The sequence below is a fragment of the Vanellus vanellus genome (genome assembly GCF_965231255.1).
Source record: "Vanellus vanellus genome assembly, chromosome: 3".
NCBI lineage: Eukaryota > Metazoa > Chordata > Aves > Charadriiformes > Charadriidae > Vanellus > Vanellus vanellus.
In genome coordinates this window covers 8,790,697-8,813,319 of record NC_138907.1, presented here as the reverse complement: position 1 = coordinate 8,813,319, position 22,623 = coordinate 8,790,697, and the positions used below count along the sequence as shown (strand labels likewise).

The window sequence follows — 22,623 nt, the reverse complement described above, 5'->3', positions numbered from 1 at the left end:
ACTAATACATTATAGATCTGCACAGGACTTGGCCACTGTAATTTTAAAAGATTAGACCTACGTGAAACTGCTCACCTAATTTGGAACCAACAGAAGAAGGAAAGAAAATAGGAAACTCTTTAGCACATAAAAGGGGGCCAAAGGAGAAGGACAATGAGGGAGAGAAGGGAGTTGAGCAGAGGCAGCTTCTCATGGCACAAGATCAATGCACAAAGAGCTGGAATGTAAATGCTCCTGTGTGGGTTTGATGTGCAGAAGAACAGCTATTGGGCATTGCAGGAGGAGGAGAGGAGGTGGGTAAGAGGCAGGGTGTATGCAGAAAGCCTGGCAGAGAGAGCCTGACAATGGTGAAAGGAAAGAGAGAGGCGGCAAAAGCTCTGGGGCTATCGGGAAGTAAAACAAAACAAAGAGAAAGGACCAGGAGAATAACCATTTTGGTGGCCAGAAAATAAACCTGCGAGAAAGAACATGAATTTCAAGCTTCCAGTATATAGCTATGAAGAACGAAGATTTATGAAAACTGCATATGGAAATGTAACTTTTCTTTTAGCTACAGGCATTGTTTAAACTTCCACCTCAGAAGAGGGGAAATTCCACCATAAAAAACATCACCAGGGGAATGTTAACTCCTCCGTGAAAATATTTCTTTGTCTGAGAGAATCTCATTTTGAGTCAAGATATTTAATGTGAGAACTGGCCTTAATTTTGTAAAGCAAAGTCACACTCAGTCAAATAATTCTCACATCTAGGTAAATAACACTTCAAGATAACTTGCAATCTGAGTGCACTTAAGATAACTTTTTCATATTTTGCTATGTAACTTCCAGCACCCAGATTTTTTAATCCAAAAAGCATCCTGAAAACTGCCAAATTCCTCAAGTAACGGAGAAAGCAGATTTAATCTTCAAATGGATATGCACCTGCTAGACCCAAAGAATCCAACAAGAAACATGACTTTTGACCAAATGGATGCCTGCTTTGTATCTAAACAGTCAACAGTAGGAGCAGCAAAGAGTTCACAAACACCAACAGGCAAAACAGGAACAGGAACATGGACAGAAAGGAGTCATCCATCCCAAGGCCTTTCTTAGCAAGCCACAAATCACTGCTGCCTTGCATATCTCGCTATTCTTGAAGGCCACTTTTGGGCAGCTGTCACGTAAGCAGCAATTAAAGCTCCAAGAAAAGGATTCCAAGGCCAAAACTTCACCAGAATTATTTTCTTTAACATTTCAGGCAATTTAGGTTTGTTTTTTTTTTTTTTTTAGTTTTAGTTTTTCTCTACTACTGAGAACACTTACATAGAGGCAGGCATAAAGATGAATTTACTGCTTTGTTCGGCTCAATATAGGCTGCATCCATTAAAACTTGAATCTGCAAACACAAGAACTACTCTCAGGGAAGAAGTTTTGTCCTCGACAGGATTCTTCCTCGCACATACTAGACGTTACTAACAACTTCTAAGTTTTCAAGGTTGTTTTCAGGGAACACTATTTTTCCTTCCTTTAACACCCTTTCAAAGCCACACCAAGCTTACAGAAAGTCTATCGCTTACTTTGTCAAACTTGCAACCAAAACCTCCATGTTTTTCATAGCTGTGAAGGAGTTATTTCTGTTTCTCCTAAAAACTTTGTCGAGGTGGCTTCATGGCTTGAGAACTAACAAAGAGAGGCAATTGCCTTCTAAATACAAAAAGCAATGGGCCTTAAGCATTAGGAGCAAACTTTCCTGGTACAGACTTTACCCAGTCAGCTTTCTTTATCCATTTCTGTACGTTCTGTAAATAAAAAAAGATAAACACCTTACTCATAGGCTTTGCAATTTCAAGTATCCCATTAAGTTACTTAATTTTGCTATCAATAGCACATGATCTGATAAGGAAAACTGTTTATTTGCCTTAGGAAAAATAGAGATGTGGTTGCATCAGGGGTGTTTCTGAGTTGACAGGTCTTTTCCCTGGGGCTGTTTAGCAGAGTTGGAAAGAAGAACAGGGAGAAAGCACAAAGAGAAGGGAGAGGAAGGGCAGAAAACACAGGTGCAGTGGTCTAATCTCCTGGCCCTTACAAACAGAAGAAAAGAATAATCACAATTACAACCATTACCTCTCAAACATTCCTCTGACAGGGAAGAAAAAGCAGCACTCTTGAACCCATCTAATTTTAAACAAGTATTTAGTTTTAGACTCTTCATAGCTTTTTAGCTCTACCGTGGACTGTCTTGCATGGTTACATTCTCATTTTTGTTGCGTTTGATACAGAGCTGCTGCACCAACTTTGACAAGGTACTCTATGTACACACAAAATGCTGAAAGCTGAATTTGACAGGCATTTATTTTTGAAGGAATGTATCCAAAATTGGATTCTAATTGTGAAATGGTTCAGAGCATTTAAAGATTAAACTCTAATACAAACTGCAATATGTATTTGCTGAGAAACTGTACTTAAGTCAATATCAGAAAACCTTATAGGACATGTATCATACCAAAGTTCATATATTATAGTGTTTTCTTTTCTTACATGTCTCTACAAATCAACCAATGCCTAGCTTGGATTTGGGACAGCCTGCTTTGGAAAATCAATATAACCTGATAAAAGCATAAAGCTAAAACCCACTAACATTCATTTCAGGGTATTTCATTGAATATCAAACTATTACTCTCAGCTTTATCTAAAATAAATCTGTCCTTGGGAATCTCGAAGAAGCAATGGTTAGTTTTGATGCTTGAAGACAGCTCACTCTCCTCTGCACTGAGGATGAGTGATCTCAGATTCAATTTCACTTCCCGGTCAATGTGTTTGGTTTCTTAACATTTCATAAATGTCCTGCCCAGAAACGTTTATGTCTGGAACCTGATTTACAGCAGGACAAAGTAGATCCAAACAGCCTGTTCAAGTCATAGAGAGAGTCATTTAGGTCAACCTTTGGCTGAGGGAGTTCCCAGAACTGGGATTCTTATCATACCATCAGGGTGCTCAGGAAAAAAAAAAAAAGCAATAAAAAAAAAAAAGCATCATCATTATCATGTTGACCTAATAGCACCTTACAAGTGTGTGTTATAAACTTGCATTAAAACTCTTTGAAACACATTATGTAGTGTAAGTACTTTGAATTTCCCATCTACCACCTTTTAAACTCTCTCAGCCCATTAAACGCTAACAAGATTGCCATGTCTTCGAAAGGTAATTTCCCTATAGGTCTGACAAGAACTTTCATCTCCATGTCATGAGCGGTAATTAATTTTATAAACAAAATACAGGTAAAACACTATTTTAACTTAGACATTCAATTAAAACATCTCATTCCGTTCCGAAGGCTTGATACATCTGTGTTACATATGCATATTTTTATTCCCCATATATGAGTAGCTGCATCAGCATTAACAGAGTTCCTCCATTCTCCTGGAATTCAAAAGGCCTTGAATTTCTATGTTTTAAGAAGAAGATGGAGAAAGTGGTCAAGTTCTTAACATACAGCTTTTCTGTAGAGAGTATTTTAAAGCCTACCTATGTTCTTAAGAAGTATATATTTAAGGAGTCTACATACAAGAATGCTGTCAAAAATATGCTTGCAACAGCAGATTAAAGACCTTTCATTACTCCAGAGCAGCTGTGACCTGGTAAAACCTAATTATTTCTCACATGCCCATTGGAATTCTCCAGGAATATTTCTAACTGGTGCCACAAGGACCGGGCCAGCTTTGGAATACAACCGAAAGATATCTGAATTTGTACCATATACATCTTTTATGAATATCCCACAGATATATGTATAAGGCTTAGCAACGTAGCACAGCAGCAAAAAGCTGGAATCTGTTATACAACTAAGTCAGGCAGGAGAAATACCAAACACACGATGTTTTTGAAAAATGCTACAATAATCTGAACAGAATCTCAGTTCAAAAAAAATCTACAGGATAGTCGCAGCATCTCAAAAGGCCTTCTGCATTACCATAGCCCACTGTTGTGTCCCATATGACAAGGCAGACACGCTGTAATATCAAGCAGACCTATATTTGTATAGTATATGTACATATGTATCCATACAGCCACGCATGCAACATGTTCTATATACATTAGGATTTATATGCAATACAATTGTATATACTGAGCTGATTAGGACACAGATCACTCTACCAGGACTATCAATGCAGACAATCGCACCTTAAGTTGAAGTCAATATATTATTAGTTTTTACTCTGCTCAGAGAAAGATTAGAATTGAAGGAAGAAAAAAAATGCTTTTCCCTCATTGTCAAGGAAAATCAATCTAAGATTTTTTTTTAATTAGCTGAATAAATACAGCATGTATGTAACATTGCAAACTTCTAAATACCAAATACATCAAGCAGCATTCAAAAATCTATTAAAATTCCTCTCGAGAAGGGATGATGTTTGACACTTTCTAGTTTACCTAATCGTTTTTGCCAAAAGGTAAACAAAGGGAATTTAAGTGTTCAAACTTTATGCAAAAAATGCAACAAATGCAACTTTCTGGTGGTTTCCGTAGGCCTTAAAGAAACCAAGCTCTCTTAGCAAAGCTTGGCCTTGCTGTCTGCTGGTCTTGGCAAAAAGTGCAACCGCAGGACAGCTGGGGCCAGCAGAGATGGTTTTCGGGAGCCTGCCTTCCCCTGGACATCGGCTCCTCATGCTAGTGAACACTGCACTGAAGCAGGAGACAGCCGAGATGACCTACACACTGCTAATAAGAACAGGATACTCGTGAAGGCAGCGGCTGTCTGCCTTGAAAGAAACCCCTATTTTGATGGAAAATTTAAAAAAACAACAGCAGGCACATCAACTACATCTGCCAAATCCAACACTACTTGTGTAAGTTATAAGCTACAAATAAAGGGAAACTAGGTTTTATGAAAAAACATCCAGGGGGAATATATTTTCTAGCTTGTCCTATAACCGCTATAAATTTTTGGTTTTGTTAGAAGAGTAGAAAGTTTATCGTCCAACGAAAAATCCCTGATGGCTGCAGACGGGCCGGGCCTCACCCGTCCTCAATCTCAGCCTCGCTGGGCGCGATAAGGTTATCTCCTAGCGAGCGCCGTCCTGGGTGGAGCACGAAAACCAGGCAGCGCTTATCCACTTGCTGATTTTAAACGGGGTTAGGCACTAACACCTTCGAGAAAACCTGTAAAGCTCCCGAAGCGGCCACCCTTGCCCGCAACGCCTCGAGGCCCGGCCCTTGCTTTTGGAGGAGGACACTCACGGATGTTCGTTTGCAGCAGCTGAGGGGAGCGACACCAGTTTAGGAATGTTTTCCTTCTAAAGGCGCTTGTGCAACTCGCAACCACCCCCCATCTTTGGGCCAAAACCAAAGGGAAGGCAGCGGCTGGGGTTACCCTCCCGGCCTTGTCGTCCGCTCCGTCAGGAGCCCACCGGACAAGGGGGATCCCAAAACGGCCACTGGGGGTTGAACTCGCGGCGCTGAAGGGATGAGGGGGCGCCCACCTCCCTCCCAGCCCGGCCAGCAACGCCACCACGGGAAAAAAAAGGGGGAAAAAAATTAAGAAACAACCGAGAAACACCACACGCACACCCACACACACCCCCCAGCTCTCCACAGGGATGAGGCGCCGCCGCCCCTCCCCCGCCCCGGCCGGGCCATGGCGCCGCCTGCTGCTCCCCCTAGCGACGGCGCCGCGCGCCCCGCCCCGCCCCCCTCCCCGGCCCCGCCCCCCGGTGACGTCTGGCCCCGCCCCCCTCCCCCCGCGGCTCGCCGCTGCCGCCGCGACTTGAGGGCGCGCGCCGAGCTCCGCGCCAGCGCAGCTCCCGCCACACCGCTCCGCGCACCGCTCCGCGCCCGGCCCCGGCCGCCGGCGCCTCCCCGCGCCCTTGCCCCAGCCACCGACTGGAATTACCGCGGCGGCCGCGCTGTAGCCGGGATCGCCGCCTCTTTTCCGCGCCCCGCAGGTAAGCGCGGGGAATAAGCGCTTTCTCCGCGGGGAGTTGCGCGGGTCGGGGGTATGGGGAGGGGTGGCGGTGGCGCGGAGCTAAAGGAGGAAGATGCGGCGAGAAGTTTGGGCGCCCCGGGAGTGCGGGCACCGCGCTGCGGCGGGGAGCGCTCCGCTGGCTGCGCGGCAGGGCGCGCAGGAGCGCGGAGCGCCGCGGCCACCTCCGCGACTGCAGCCGGCCTGTGCCCACACACACACACCCCGCCGTATACTTGGGGTGCAAAGCCCGCTGCTCCCCAAAGTGGCCGGGCGGTGCGCGCCAGCCTTGCAGCAGCCCCGGGAGAAACAGCGCAAAACCGCCTTCCGCGGGGGCGGAGGGACCCGCGGAGCAACGCCGCCGGGCTCCTCCGCTTGTGCTGGGACCCAGCCCCTCCTTTTAACGTGGAGGAAAGGGAGGGGGAGAAATCTTCCTACCCCTACCCCACATTTCTCTCTTGGTTTGGAAACTCCCCCCCCCCCCCCTTACTGCATATATTAAATAAAATAATTAATAATAATAAAAAAAAAAAAACAGGCGAGAGCGTTTGTGCCCCCTCCCCACCCCCCGAGCCTGCGGGCGAGGAGACGGGGAACAAAATGGTTGCACACACCGGGTGAGAAAGAACGCAACAGGCCCCAATTTTCCTCCCACTCGCCCCCCTTTCCGCGGGGAGCGGAGCTGGCTGCGCAGCCCCCGGCACCGGCGGGGGCCCTGCCTAGTTTTAATCAACTTTTCTGCTGTTTCCAGTTTATTAAGCGGCGGTCCTGCCCTCCTGCGAGCCCAGCAGATGCGTTTGTAAACGGCTGGCTAATAAATCTCGCCTTTGCGCACCTCATCGCCGTGTTTTCTCGCCCCGAAATGGGGTTTGGCCACTGCTTGGCTGTGCCGGAGGCTTTTGTTTTACCCAGTCCCTGGGAGGCGAGTAGGAGCTGCAACTTGGTTGCCCGGGCGAAGCCCGCCTTAGTCCCTCCAGGTCCCAGTCCTGCTTTCCCCGCATCTGCCATCGCCTCTAATCTTCCCCGTTTTGGGGGGCTCTGGGGGGCGGGTTTTGGGTTCCTGCCTAGTTTTGGAGGTGAGCCCCGTCGGGGAAGAGACAGATGCTCCTGCGCAGGCAGCTGCCTTCCGCCTCTCCATCCTCCTCTCGGAGGGAGCCGAAATTTTAATCCCTCTTCGAGCACAACCCTGGTGCATCCAGGCAAAAGTTGCGAGAGGAGCGTTGCAAAGGCGGCGACGGGTGCGTGTAATTAACTAATTCGGGGAGCGCTGTTAGCCATGGGTTCACTCATTTGGACTGAACTCAAGGCGCTTCCCTTCTTCGAGGGATCCATTCTGGCCAGTTAACGGAGCGCAGCGGAGTATTTCGTGCAGCAGACTCCCAGCGAAACGCAGAATTACTTTACAATTAAATCGTATTTCTGCGAAAGAGCACGTTAGCTGAATGCATTTTCTTACCGCCACTTAGAAAAAGAAGATTCACCATTTGTATTTCCATGTAAATCCTCTGTGCAGATGAGAAGTATAAAAGAAGAGGCTGAAAATATTCAGACTTTAAAAGAAAAAAAAAACAAAAAACAAACCAATTCATTATCCTGACCCCGATTTCTTTGCCTAAAATATACTACCCCAAAAGATAGAAGCATCAGTTATGCTCACCATCTATCGCCTGGGGATATGGCGTCTTGATGAACATTTCTTTGAATTAGAGTGAAAAATGCATTTGTCAATTCAAGTGTACAGAGAAGAGAATTATCTGCTATAAACCAGGGAGATCAGTATGTGTTTTCCTTGCCAAGATATGCCACACATTAGATCGTATTTAAGAGATTTCAGTGCCCTTCCCTCCCTCCCAGAAAAACCCCTCAAGTTTCCTTTAATTTATTCCAAAACCATACAATGCAGCCCTGTTTAAGGTAGGCTTTCCAATATTTTGTAAACAAATGGGATACCTGGCTTTATAGAAAGCCAATTTTCTTAAAATATACTGAGGTTATTCCAATCCTTCTATGCATATGGTTACCAAGCTTTTCTGGTTTTCCATCTACATTTAATCACTTCTAAAAGCTGTATTTTTTTTTCCTGCCTTCTGCATTCCTCCTATATACCAGAAACAGTGACAACCCCTGGCATATATTTAAAATGCTAATTTATTAATTTTTTTTTGGTACATTCATACCATTTTAATTTCACTGGGGAACGACCAGCTAAATACCATCGTTAGTACAACAAGCATGGGAAATGAGATTCTGTAAACTCTAAAATAAAATAAAAATTTGCTCTTTTAGAAATTCCCTCCTTCGGAGGCTGCCTCTGTTTTTCTAAACAGCAGACTTTGTTGTAATTAAAGCAGAGAAAACTGGACAGCAGCAAAAAACATCTGACTTGTGGCTCTTAAAAGCACAGGTTTTGTAGTATGTACCACCCCCCAGTGGGCAAAAAACTCTGTAGTAAACTCACAGCAAGCTTAAATCTTCAGAAATAAAGTGTATATGTTTTCCAGCAAGAACAAAATAAAGATGCATTTCTGGGTTGGTTTTTTTTTTTTTTCCCCCTTTTTTTCATTTTGCCTTTGTAACCAATAGCTTGAAGTTGAAAGATATTATGTAAGGCCATGGTGACTAATCAAAGCAATTGCTGGAGTTTGCAAACTTTGCCTTGCAATTATTTGAAGTGGCTTCAGTTGGTAGATGGCCATCTTTGTCTCCTCCTAGCAGAAAGCATGGATGCTAATGGCTAGTTAATTCTGAAGGGTTTTTTTTTTTTTCCTTAATCACTTCAAAGCAGAGGAATGTGTAGAAGAATTAATCTGTGATTGCTTGCATTTATTTTTAATAAGGGACCAAAAAATCACTTAGGGCAAGCATCTTAAAGTGTTCAGTAAATATATTACATCATCACAAGCTCTGTTCTTCCTTTAATGAGCTGTAAGTATTTAAGAAATGTGAAGCTGTAAGACTGCTTGAAGTCTTACAGTTTGAGGAGCAAATTTCGGCATGGGGAGATGAGCAAACAACTGTTCTAATAGGGAAAGAAGCAAAACTACTGAAACTTTATCCAGTGTTGAAGTAATATTTTTACATGCCTGACGTTTTGTGCCAGGAACTCCCTATCAGGTATAATTCCACCTAAATTTGTCAAGAAGGGGGAATAAAAAATTATATTTTACCTTGAAACAATGGCAGCATTTGTTCTCTGTTCTTTTATTTTGAGCACGGGCGAGTTACCTCAGGAGCAGCTCTCAAAAGAAAACCTAGAAGCCATAATTGGCTAAACTCAAAGAGCACTAAAACACCAAACAAAGCCATTGCAAAACACTCCCCCTCAAAGTGCTTTTTTTAAACGTGCAACCTTTGCAGAAGCAGCCTAGTCCAAACAAGACAGCGAGGAGGAATAGCGTTAATAGTCTGGATCTTTTCAGCCTAGCATCTTCAAAACCAGCAAAGCTTTTTAGAAGTAAACTTCAGAGGAGAACAACTCTTGAGTTCATTTCCATCCTCCACAGCAAATACTGGTTTGGCTCATCTTAGGCGTGAAGTCAAGCTTTTACTCAGAATCCATTTCTAACTCAGATTCGCTTGCATTTGAGGGAAGATCACATCCCAATTTGCATTTTTTTAAGACACTTGAGTTAGAACTAGGAAGGCAAAAGCAGTATTATATTCAACTGCTACACACGAGAAGAGGGGGAGCACGTTTTCTACCAGAAAATAAAAACTGTCCCAACAGAAGAAACCCCCCCCAAATTTCACCAAAACACAGAGCTACAACCTGCCTGAAGGGCTCACTCTCACTTTAACAAAATCCTTTGCATTCTTTGCCCCTTGGAAAGACAGCTAGAGGACCTTCTGCTTGCTGAGCACCAAACAAAAGACTGGGGCACCTTCCTGAAATATGATGATCGTGGAAATCGCAGCTCCTAGACAGGGTGCTTAGAAAGCATTTTGCTGTCACTATCAACTAACCCTGAGTAATACACTTAAAGAAAACAAAGTATGGGCATTGTTTTAAGTGTAGATTAGCACTGTGGAACTTCTTTGGGGGGAAAAAAAGAAAGTTGGTGGAGCTATTTAAGAGGCAGCATGACCTTTGTAAGCGAAACTGGCAGTATAGGCAGTAGATAGACTTCCCAAGCATTTTAAAAGATAAGCACATTTTATGTTTCTGATACATTTCTGATTACAAACAAATACAGAGGTAGTTCTGGAATGTAGGTACAGTGATTAAGCAAAATTGTTAGGCTTATCAAATGTGTATATTCTAATATTAACTTTAAATTATACTCTTGGCATTTGTAACCTAAAAATACCCAGCAGTTTCCCTTCCCCCTGTTACTTTGATGGTTAGAAAGAAGCCACTGAACTACCAGAATTCCTGCCGGAGAGCACAGAGGTAGATTAGAAATTCAAATAAGCATTGTGTGACCTCAAGTGAGGCAGGTTTTGATTTTATTCTTGATTTTATTCACGTTTTATCACAGCTTGGAAAGAAAAGATCTCTTTCGCACTGTTTTTAGAAAAACTCCCAACTTGTCAAATATACCAAAACTTTTTTTTTTTTTGCTGTTGCCTGCCTACAGGGACGGGAGTGCAGCTGGACTCCATATCTTACAGTAAATATAATGTTCTTTTTCGGTATGTTTTTCTTGTATAGTGCAAATTACTTTGAATTTTTAAAATAAGATGTCCCCCCGCTTAGCTGTACCACAGCGATAAGTACACACGCGAGGCTCACACATTACCGCTATCTGTAGTAATACGCTTGCTCACACAATGTCCCAGGAAAAGTAATTTAACCATGCGGTTCAGCAAAGTTCACGAAAACATTCAACTTGGAATAAAGATAAGCAAAAAAGCTGCTGTTCAGTTGCTCCAGTGTTACTTTTGTTACCAAAAAAAAGTCATTTTTGCGTTGAGAAAATGAATTTTAGCACCTACTTTCTAAAAGCTGCTCTGTTCAAAGGTAATGGCTTCTTTCAAAACCATGTGTCCATGAAGCCTCCCAATTTGATGTTGCAGAAACCTGGACACAGTGTCTGTACCAGTGGGGGTCACTTTTCTTTTCATCCTGCCGGATCAGCTATAATGACTTGATGTCAGGGAATATTTAGAGACGGCTCAAGAAGGGGAAAGTTGGAGCATGGCAGCAGGATTCCCTTCTTCTCTGTAGACAGATCACTGGAGCCTTTGATATGCAAAAACATTGTTTTCAGCTATGGCTTCAGATATAAAAGGGAAGTGCGAGATATCAAACAATCAGGACCTGAAGAAAACTATTCTAAGTTTAGAAAAGGGAGTGGGGGGTATAGTCTTAATCCACATTTTTGAAACAGTGTCGTCTTCTCCAAAGAGACCTGCTTTTATTTTTCTCTCTTGTTTTCATGTAATTTTGAGAGAAGGGATAAAAAAAAAATGCCAAGAACTTAATGAGCTTTAGTGCTTTCATTTTAATCCTACACATTACTGCCATTATAATAGCGGCAATAAATGAAGGGATGACTATCAAATGGAGCAAAGAGGAAACAGTTTATATTCTAGAAAGGTACAAGAAATGAACTTACTTTCTCGTGTGTGCATGTAGATATGTAATGTATGCATACTGGAGCTTCTGTTTTGCTTAATACTAACATGTTTTTTACAGCTCTAAAAGTTCTAAAGAAGATTTATGTTTTTTTTTTTTTTTTTTTTAGGAAGTACTTAGAAGTTATTGGAGCCTTCAAAGGCCTATTTAAGAAATTTATATTCCTATTTCAAAATCTACTTGCAGAAAATACCCTGTACCACAACTTCACATTAGTTCCTAAGAACTACCTTTTTTTTTTTTTCTACAGCTGTTAAGCAACTGTTTAAGTTTCAGGAATAGAGCCTGGACTGCTTTCCCCAAACACTTCAGTAATACACACCAAGAAATCTGGATGCTGCAAAATACGGAGCCTTTTTGTTCCATTTTACGCTGATTGCATAACTTACCCAAATTACATAAGTTACAAAAACACATGCATTCCCTTATACATAAAATGTGGCCAGGCAGATTGAGTTTTCACCTTAAAATAAAGCATACGTTAAAATACTTATTTGTGCCATAGTGGAGAGCCTCTCATTGTAAGTTATTATTTTTATTATACAACTGCTGAAACAAGGTGCAAACCCAAAGCTCAGATGAGCATGAAAGCAGCATCAGGAGAGACGAGGCTTTACCATTCCCTCGCGAGACAGTCACGCTGTCTCCAAAGCGCGTGTGTGGGGAGGTATTTATTTTTTATTTATTGGTCAACATTTCTCTAGGAAAGAGAGCAGCATACTTTGTATCTACGTCAAGAATTTTGTATCAGTGCATATTTCCTGTTGCTATAGGAATATTAGTGATCTAGTTCATGATGGGCCTGCTTCATATTGCAAAAGAGAATCGTTTTAAACCAGAGGACTGTTTCTGTTTAGGTCTAGTATTTAATGAAGGACGAGAAGCTGCCGTAGTTAAGCCCATGTGAAGGGAGCTAAGCAAGCATTACTCAGCGTGCCGTTTCTTCGTAGCTTTACAGTCACGAAAGGGAGAAGCAAGGAAACGTTAAGGATTTTTGTAATTTCAGATTTAACTGTTTATTTCAGACAGATTCTCGGGGGACACAGGCTTGGTATCTAAGTGGATACTTTCTGCAGTAAGTGATAAGAAGTAGCGCAAGTTAAAAATACCATTCCAAAATAACAAAATAATCGGAGTTCTTCAAGAAGGAAGAACAGCCAAGACAAAGTATTTTCCTTTTTTTTCTTAAGTTAGAAAAATCAGATAAAGTGCTAATCGAAACACCAGTTCCACTGTGCAGAGTGACCAATACAATAGCTTAAAAGTTCAGACCGCAAATTGAGCCCATTTCATGGACAAAACCCACGTACGTATCTCTTGTCAAAGAGTTGCTACAGATGCCTAGCTAGTCCCCAGTGCCGAATCGGCGTGCTGCCAACGTGAAATATTAATACGGTAATTCAGCAAACCTGCTTCCTCTTCCATCCAGTAACTACTGAATGGCAATTGGTTCCCTTTGCATTTAAAACCAAGGAGAGGATCATCATCTACCTCAGTTTAGCAAACACACAAAGCAAGCAACCATTTTGGTCTCCCCCAAGGAGGCAGGACTGGCATTTGTAATCGGGTGGAAAACATCATTTACAAATATTTTGTTACTGTCTTTCAATTCAGGATGACTTTATTTTCTACTGAAAGAAAAAAAAAATACAGTTCCAGCAAAAATGCAGTAATGTGAGACTAAACAGCCAAATGTTTTCTTAAGTAGTTCTGTATTTTGCTGAAATACCAATATTTTGGCAAAACAAGATGTGCTAGTCATGTATACGATAAGCGTAGCATGATTTATATATAGGGGATGCAACACAACTCTGAATACTAGTCTCCACCAGTTGTTATTAATTCCAATTTTTTTGTTTGTTTTTACTTTCGCAGGGAATTAAAGAGTTCAAGGAAAGCTTTAAAAAGGGAGTTTTCTGGGAAGGAAACCATATTTTTGTGGGTTTTTTTAAAATGAAGAAAACCATCTGAATTGCCTGACATTTCTACGGTAGAGTAACTTGCGTTCTTGCAGCGCAGGAGGAATTCTTTCCTGCATTACAAATTTGGAAGTGTTAAAAAGTGAGAGTCGGAAAATGGTTCTCTCAAAGAGGTGTGGATGTATCAGGATGTAGCTACTGTGCAGAGCTGGTACTTGGATAATTCTGGACAGGAAAAAGCAGCCCCATTCCTGACCTCCTGAAGAGGCTACCATCCTTCAAGCCTCAGCATAATGAATAGTTTCCATCACGCGGCGCTGAAGTTACCACCTCCAACTACTACGCTGCACAGAAGGGTTTGTCAGAGTTACAAAGAAAGTAATTCCTGCTAAAGGCATTAAACCAAACAAAAGAGGCTCTTCATTCACAGACTTTACACGAGGACAAAAATAGAGGGAAGCTGAAGCTTTTCTACGGCCCGGCCTGGTGTGCTTATGTACCATGATAAATCTTGGTTGGAATGCTCATTGAGTATCGTGCCAGGAGCCAGGAAACACACACCACCGAGAAGGACCGTCTGAGTAAACGCCGCCTAGAAAAACACAGCTCCATGGAGTAAACCGTAAGAGTGACTCGCGAGAAAGACATTCCTTTACTGGATATCCTCAAGCACAAAATTCACTCGTACCTTTAAATACGGTAGGATCAATATTAATTTGTTTTCCTTTTGGTGCCTCAGAGAATAAAGTGCAATTAATATATGAACCCACAAGAGAAAAGGTCATGACACTGCTTAATGCATAGGTCATCTTGCAGAAGTTCTCACAGCCCTAATTACAATGGTAATTGAATTATGTTGTCTTAAAAGCTATAAAAATTCTAATTACCTGAGCTCAATGTACAAACACACTACCAAGGCAAAGTACAATTTCAGTCTCAAGAGTTAATTTATATTATCCTGCCCTGCACAGTTTGACCTAATAAGATGGGAAAATGTGGTTAAACCTGCCAAATAGTCTCTTATTAGTGTACTGCTTAGTAAGAAGACTTTTGAGAATGACAAATATTTAAACATGAAATTAAGCATGTAATGAAATATGCCATCCAGTCAACTAGAAAGCCCTAGCTCTACCAGCTACGTCAGGTTGTTAGCTACCTACCAGTTGCAACATTGAGCTTTCCAGTTCAAAAACCAAAAAAAGTATGCTGCAGTATTTGTGAGATACACAGCGTGACGTTGAGCGCTTGGAAAAACCTGGGAAAAAAAATCTTTAGCTGGCCTTTGATCTCTGTCTGCATTTTATGCTTTGCCATTAGGACTTTTTTGAACCTCCAAAATAGCTACTGCTAAACTTGTGGGTTCGGTGGGGGTTTTACAGTTCACTTAAGGGCTCCTGGGTAGTTAGCTGGCTTAGGAATTACTTCTTATCTTTCAGATATAGAATGATTTACTTGAACTCTGGTGTGACTTCAGCTCTGTACTTAGCTGGTATCTGCAAAGAAAGATTGTCTCTAGACGTGAAATGTGAAGGAATCCTTAGAAAGAGCCTTCTTGCTTAAGCAAAACAAGTCACAGATCAGACATACTTGATAATGTTCTTTTCAATTGCTATGCAGAATAACCTATTAACTTAATTGAAACTGATGTAAGGAAAAAAGTAAAATGTGTCTCCGAGCTTGAATTTTAGCTTAAATATGTGTGTTTCAGATGTCTTCTGTAATGTTGAAGTTGAATTTTCATTGCAGTTTCTTCACTGATGATCTGGATAATTCTGTTTGTTTGGTTTTTTTAGATTGTTGAAGATCAGAACTGTATACAAATCTCATCATTCCTGACCATGATTAGTGTAACCTGGAGCGTCTTCCTAGTTTGGACTAAAATAGGGCTGTTACTTGACATGGCACCTTATTCTGTTAGTGCCAAACCATGCCCTTCAGTATGTCGCTGTGATATGGGTTTCATATATTGTAATGATCGCGATTTGACGTCTATTCCTACAGGAATCCCAGAGGATGCTACTACCCTCTTCCTTCAGAACAATCAAATAAATAATGCTGGGATTCCTTCAGAACTGAAGAACTTGCTTAGGGTGGAAAGAATATATTTATACCACAACAGCCTAGATGAATTCCCCACTAACCTCCCTAAGTACGTTAAGGAACTGCATTTGCAGGAGAATAATATAAGGACCATTACTTATGATTCACTTTCACAAATTCCTTATCTGGAAGAACTGCATTTGGATGATAATTCCGTTTCTGCTGTTAGCATCGAGGATGGAGCTTTCCGGGACAACATCTATCTCAGACTTCTTTTTCTCTCCCGAAATCACCTTAGCACCATTCCCTGGGGTTTGCCTAAAACGATAGAAGAGCTACGCCTGGATGATAATCGTATTTCCACGATTTCAGAGCTGTCCCTTCAAGACCTTACAAATCTAAAACGCCTTGTTTTAGACGGAAATCTTCTAAATAATCACGGATTAGGAGACAAAGTCTTCATGAATCTAGTCAATCTTACAGAACTGTCGTTGGTTCGCAATTCCCTCACAGCCGCACCGGTAAATTTGCCGGGAACAAACCTAAGAAAGCTTTATCTTCAAGAAAACCACATCAACCGTGTGCCACCCAATGCTTTCTCTTACTTAAGGCAGTTGTATCGACTAGATATGTCCAATAACAATCTTAGCAATTTACCTCAGGGTGTCTTTGATGATCTGGACAACATAACTCAACTTTTTCTTCGCAACAACCCCTGGCACTGTGGGTGCAAAATGAAATGGGTACGCGACTGGTTACAGTCATTGCCTTTAAAAGTTAACGTACGTGGACTGATGTGTCAGGCACCAGAAAAAGTACGTGGAATGGCTATCAAAGACCTCAATGCGGAACTATTTGATTGTAAGGATGACGGCATGATAAGCACCATCCAAATCACTACTGCGATACCAAACACGTTATACCCGGCCCAGGGACACTGGCCGGTTTCTGTGACCAAACAACCAGACATCAAGACACCCAACCTAAACAAGAACTACAGAACCACAGCAAGCCCGGTACGCAAAATCATTACAATATTTGTGAAATCAGTAAGCACGGAGACTATCCATATCTCCTGGAAAGTTGCACTACCAATGACTGCTTTAAGACTGAGCTGGCTCAAGATGGGTCACAGCCCTGCCTTTGGATCTATAACTGAAACGATAGTTACAGGCGACAGGAACGACTATTTGCTCACGGCTCTCGAACCAGAATCGCCGTACCGTGTATGCATGGTTCCCATGGAAACCAGCAACATCTATCTCTCCGACGAAACGCCCGAATGCATCGAGACCGAGACGGCACCCCTTAAGATGTACAACCCTACTACGACCCTCAACCGGGAGCAAGAGAAAGAACCTTACAAAAACTCCAGCTTGCCCTTGGCCGCCATCATCGGCGGCGCGGTGGCGCTAGTGGCCATAGCGCTGCTGGCCCTGGTCTGCTGGTACGTCCACAGAAACGGGTCCCTGTTCTCCCGGAACTGTGCCTACAGCAAGGGACGCCGGAGAAAAGACGACTACGCCGAAGCGGGAACCAAGAAGGATAACTCCATCCTAGAAATCAGGGAGACTTCTTTCCAGATGATACCAATAACCAACGACCAAGTGTCCAAGGAGGAATTTGTAATACACACCATTTTCCCACCTAATGGCATGAATCTGTACAAGAACAGCCACAGTGAAAGCAGTAGTAACAGGAGCTACAGAGACAGTGGTATTCCAGATTCAGATCATTCACACTCATGATACTGAAGGACAGGAAAGACTGGTTTGGGTTTTGTTGGGTTTTTCAGTTTTGTTTTGTTTTTTAAAGAAAACGAGAAAAGACTGACTTAACGGTTGCTGTTCTACTGCAAAACACTGGATTAAAAGACTGACAAAGCAATGTACTGTACATTTGCCATATAATTTATATTTAAGAACTTTTTATTAAAAGTTTCAAATTTCAGGCTACTGCTGCGATTAATGTAGTGGGGATACCTGACCACAATTCTATATTTTAGTATTTTTTAGTAATTTGTACTGTATTTTCCTTGCTAATATTGAAGTTACAGACCATTTAACTTTTGTGTTCTACTGAGTAAGATGACTTGTTGACTGTGAAAGTGAATTTTCTTGCCGTGTTGAGCAGTCAGAACATTCATCTGAGATCCTTGTAAGTGTAAGCACAGGCCATTTTTCACTTTGGTATCAATAAAATAATGTTGAACCTGGCAAATCAGGAAGATCAAGAAGCGGTTGCAAAAACTCACAGAATTTTCAATGTTGGGTCTATTAAATCTGTAAACCACAACAATATTCAATAAACAAAAATGTGTGTAGTAATGGGCAATATCAGCTGTCTGGATACATCCATTCAACAGTGGTGAAATCCAATTTAAATGAAAATCATCAAATCAGTGACATGCATGAGACTGAGGCTGGTGACACATGTTAAAAAAAAAAAAATTGATCCCAGGAAGAAAGCATAATCAAACTCCTAACAAGGAATTTAAAAAAATGTGCTAGGCCCTACAAACCAAGGGGGTAGATATGGCTTAGGGATAGATTTCTGGTTATCAAAACCAATAGTCTGCTTATTACAGAGAAAACAGCAATGGATGGTCACAGGCATTTGGGAGGCAAGGGCAGGAGGACAGAGACAACACTTAGAACCTGCTTTGAACAGAAAAAGAGTTGAAAGTGCAGTTTCATAAGAAAAAGGAGGAGGACAAAAAACCCAGGCGATATAAGCAAGGTCTCAAAAACTTTAGTCATGAAGGTAAACAGACAATTGGGGAATACAGCTATTTTAAAGCATATACTCAGTGTACAGGTATGTGTTTCAGTATACCGCCGTTACAGTCAGGAATACTGCCCATTACTGTCACAGTTTTCCAGAAATTCCTTGATAAATCTGTAAGGTAACATGTTTCTTTCTGCCTTCCTACTGAACTATGAGCTATTTCATGTTTAAAACCCCAAGCCACTCTCTGTTGCCATAATCATTTGTTTCTTCAACTAAAAACCAAAGTGCTTTGTATGCCCTTTGGCCAGTCTTGTATGTGCCTTGAACCAACGCTACATGTATCAAGCTTTTAAAAACTAAAAAAAGAAAAAAAATAATAAAATACCCACTTTTTCATACATAACTTAACTATGAAAAATACTGGTCTTATTGATGAATAAAGTTGAAAAATTAGTTCAGAATAATGCTGCACCTCTGCAGCGCACTGATAGCAAACCCACTCAGAAGCTACTACTTTTCAGGTCATGAGCTTCGCCACCTTCTTTGTTCAGCTTGACAGTATCACACTTGCAGGGGTTCTTTATTATTAATTACCTGGAAAACAAGTTTTCACAACTTTGAAATGTGAACAATGAAAGGGAGGGAAGGCACGGAGTTACAACCCTCTGAGATACAACTTTTTTCAACAGAAACAGCAAATAAAAAGAAAAATACTTATTATTTTGGACAATATCTCAGACAAGAAAGAATGTATACCAAATGCAATTCAACTTTAAGAGCATTTTAGCAGTGCGTACCCTGTCCATTTCCCTAAGACCGGTAAAGGATGAAGGATGAAAAGAAAAAACAGTGACAAACACCGAGACCAATGGTTTCAGCAGTCAGCCTGCAAACAATTGTGCCAGGGATCCAACTGCGCAGACCCCAAAAACTTTCAGTAATATGCAGCTCTTTTCATCCTCATTTTCTGGATGTGCCCAGGGAAGTTCCTCTCCAAGGAAGTTCCTGTGCCATGGTACTATTTCCTCAACTTCATCTTCAAAAACACTACTGCAGTTCCTGAGCAGTGGAGGGGTCCCAGACGGAGGAGCAGCACTGTGCTTCCCTATGGACCTTGCACAAATCATGTCTTCTCCTTCACACGGAGCATTGATTGGATCCACAATGCCAGAAGTAACAGGAAGGGGTGCGTTATGCTAAACAGTTGCGTGTTCAGCTCAGTGTAATGCACTAAATAAAACTATTTGGCTCTATTTTCCCACCAGGTGCAAATTTAGGGAAGGGTGAGAAAGCCAAGGATGGGGACCCTCATTACGTTCTTGTGCAAAAGGCTTCCCAAGCAGTAAAATGGTAAAGGAAAACCAACACAGATGGAGAAGGTGGACCTGTTTTTTCATCTCAGCTAGCATATAGGGCCTCCTCATATCAGAGAGATACTTGACGGCCAGGTCACCGGCAATAGATTACTGGTTCTTTGCAATCAGCTCTCCAATAACAAAATTAAATAGGTTCTGCTGGATTTTCAAGCTATTTACATGAAAACCTCTTTCCTAGTTGACTCCAAATTTGTCTTGTGAAAAAGGTAAAAGAACACTCAATGAGTATAGTCCCACACCTCTCCTGAAGTACCTCAGCTAGAGGTAGCCTGGAGATGGTACACAGCATCTACTGCGCATCTTGGGTGATGCCATTCAAAGCTCATACAGGCTATAAAAAAGTTGCTACCTGAGGAGATAATTACATGTGAACCTTAAGCATAAGGACTTTTCATGTGAAGTTTATGTACTGTGAGACAAATTCAGAGCAACTTCAGCAGGTTGGCGCAGTCATTGCTGGTTCACCTCTACCAGAAGGAGGGTGAAAACCTGGATAAGTGATTCAGTCGTCTGTGGAGAACCAGGCCAGGTTTGGAAGGAGAGCTGGTGTGTCTTCCTACTGCAATTGATGTCCATGGGAAAAAATTGCACATCATGCACACCAGATCTTCCTTAGGTTCTACAGCAACTTTTATGCAAAATACATCGTATTAAAATGTGTTAACTTGACAAGTGAAAGATGGATTTTAAACTAGACTCTTCTTTTCTTTTGATCTTTATACAAATTTCTATTTCGCTCCATGTCATGCCCATCTCTTCAAGACTCTTCTTCTTATCATAGTGCTGCAGTTATAGCATGCAATGCTCTCCAGCACCATGCATAAATCCCTTCTATTAGACAGTTATATACGTAGGCAAATCGGATTACTACATTGAGCAGTTTACTCAACACATTTATCAAAATAACATTAATCCACATTAAATTTATCTCAAATAATTTTCTAATTCCATGTTATTTCAGTGTACTGTTCAATATTTAACTGTGGAGCAAGGAGTGGAATATTTTTTCAGCATTGCCTAAACCTACGTGCAGAGTTAATTTAATCAGCATCATCCATATTAAAATACTACACCAAGTATCTCCAACAGTCTTTATTATCATCCTTCTTTAAAATTTATTTATATTGCTATCCTGATTTGCTCACAGTTCTGTTTTAACCTGAAAGCTGACTCAAAAAAAAAAACCCAACAACCCAACACCCTGGTGCTTTGAAAACCATATTAATTTTGTCTCATCTTGGTACCTTCCAGAACTACATTTGCTTAAATTTATAAGCTATGATTTCCTAGGTTTGTACAACAGCTTGAAATGCAACAACTGTTGGGTTTTTTGTTTTGTTTTTCTCCTGGCTTTAACAGTACCAATATCAAAGTATTATGGTCTTGGAACACAGTTACCATTTCTTCTGCTAATGCACTAGCTAGCATGCAAGCTATGTTGTGCCAATGCTGTACATATTGAATGTAGAGCAGCAAATGCAATAAAGCAAGAGCAAAAGTAATAAAGCCTTATTAGCTATTAAAATAATTTACTGATGACATAATACATGTATATAGACTTCTCTGCTAAGTAAGAGGATGCAATTTTACATATTCACCTGCAGCTAAAGTTGGATAAGATCTTCAAACGTGAGCTGGCAGATGCCATCTGCCTGGATTTATCCAAACCACATCTGTTTGAGACACTTTTGGATGGAACCAGAATTTGCACAGATACCCTCTGCTTTCAAAACACCTTAACCTTGCTTGCAAAGCCATATAGGCACCCTAACCGTTTAGTGTTTCAGCATCACCTTGGGACTGATCTTTGTTTAACTTTCTTCACTGACACCAGAACAACAACAAAAGCTCCAAGCCACAAGCCAGCACTTCCCACCAGGGAACATTTTTTTAACCGAGGACAAAGTTATTCCATAACTGGGGAGTTTCTTCTTCCAAACTAGCCAGGAGTGGTTTAGCCAGAAAGGAAAAGCCCATTGACTGAGTTCAGACATGAAAATTTTACACTTGAAAGCATGTATTTTTCTTTGCAAATTAATTTAATTTTGGGGGTGGTGTAGAAGGAGTGACACCCTTGTCATGAAATTAGAGAGCTTCCAAACACTCTGAAGGTATAATCATGACACGGGTATCAGATTCTGGACACATTGCTTTAAAAGAGTATTTTTTTCATATGCGCATTTGATTTAATTTTAATAGTTGTTTCATCAAATCATCTCCTGCTCCTCTCAAAAAAATCTAGATAAAAACACGTGAAGTACACGGATGTCAGTAAAACAACGACAGAGCATCTAGCTCAAAACAAGCAACACCTGCATTTTACCAGCACTGGACATCGAGCAAGATACTCATTTTATGGTAGTCTTTAACTGATGGCTGGGGAACATCCCGCCCTAGGGGAAAACCAAACCACTTCAACAAAATGGATATTAAATGAAATAACCATGCTCTGAATTAGCAGTGGTCTAAGGCAAAGGCGCAGAGCGCCCGTTTTGGAAACCGAGCAAATGGCAAATGTCCATCATGCATGGGCGTCAAAGTGTCCTACACCTGAAACCTGCAGGCCAGGATTGCAGAAGTGCATTACCCAATTTCAGCTGCTTTTCAGAGCTCCTTTGTGTTTTCTTAGGATGACAACGGTGTGGAGTCATGGTCTAAAACCCCTCAGGGCTTCTAACAATAGCATGAGCTGAAAACACGTTGTTTTTGAAATCTGAAGCTGGACCTTCTAAGCTTAGCAAAAGCACTCATAAATAAGTTATAAAAATAGAAGCTTCTTAATAGGGCTAATTAAATAATCTGACTTGTTCAAGCTGGTTGATAGTATTCATATAAGGCTGCTGCTCTGTCCTGAACAGCCCTCTTAAGTAATCAAAAAAAGGGAGTGGATCATAGCCAAGTGCTAGTATGCGTTCCTGTCCCCTTGCTGAGCTTAAGGAATATCTATCTATAGATGCAGCCGTGGAAGGTTTAATTGTTCAAAACCAAGGGACTGCGCGATGTTCTTTAATCATTAACTGCGGGAACATCATTTACAAACAGA

General features: G+C 41.5%; 2 protein-coding genes across 4 annotated transcripts in view; one reads left to right on the top strand and one right to left on the bottom strand.

Moving 5' to 3' along the window:
- Window positions 1-22,623, bottom strand: part of MACROD2 (mono-ADP ribosylhydrolase 2) — an 891,867-nt gene that overhangs the window by 767,560 nt on the left and 101,684 nt on the right. The gene's annotated exons all lie outside the window — the stretch shown is intronic.
- FLRT3 (fibronectin leucine rich transmembrane protein 3) lies at window positions 15,273-17,352 on the top strand (the record flags this gene model as incomplete). The annotated part of the gene is made up of 1 exon (XM_082481203.1): window positions 15,273-17,352. The coding sequence occupies one exon, from the start codon at window positions 15,273-15,275 to the stop codon at window positions 17,220-17,222; it is 1,950 nt and encodes a 649-aa protein (XP_082337329.1). The 3' UTR covers window positions 17,223-17,352.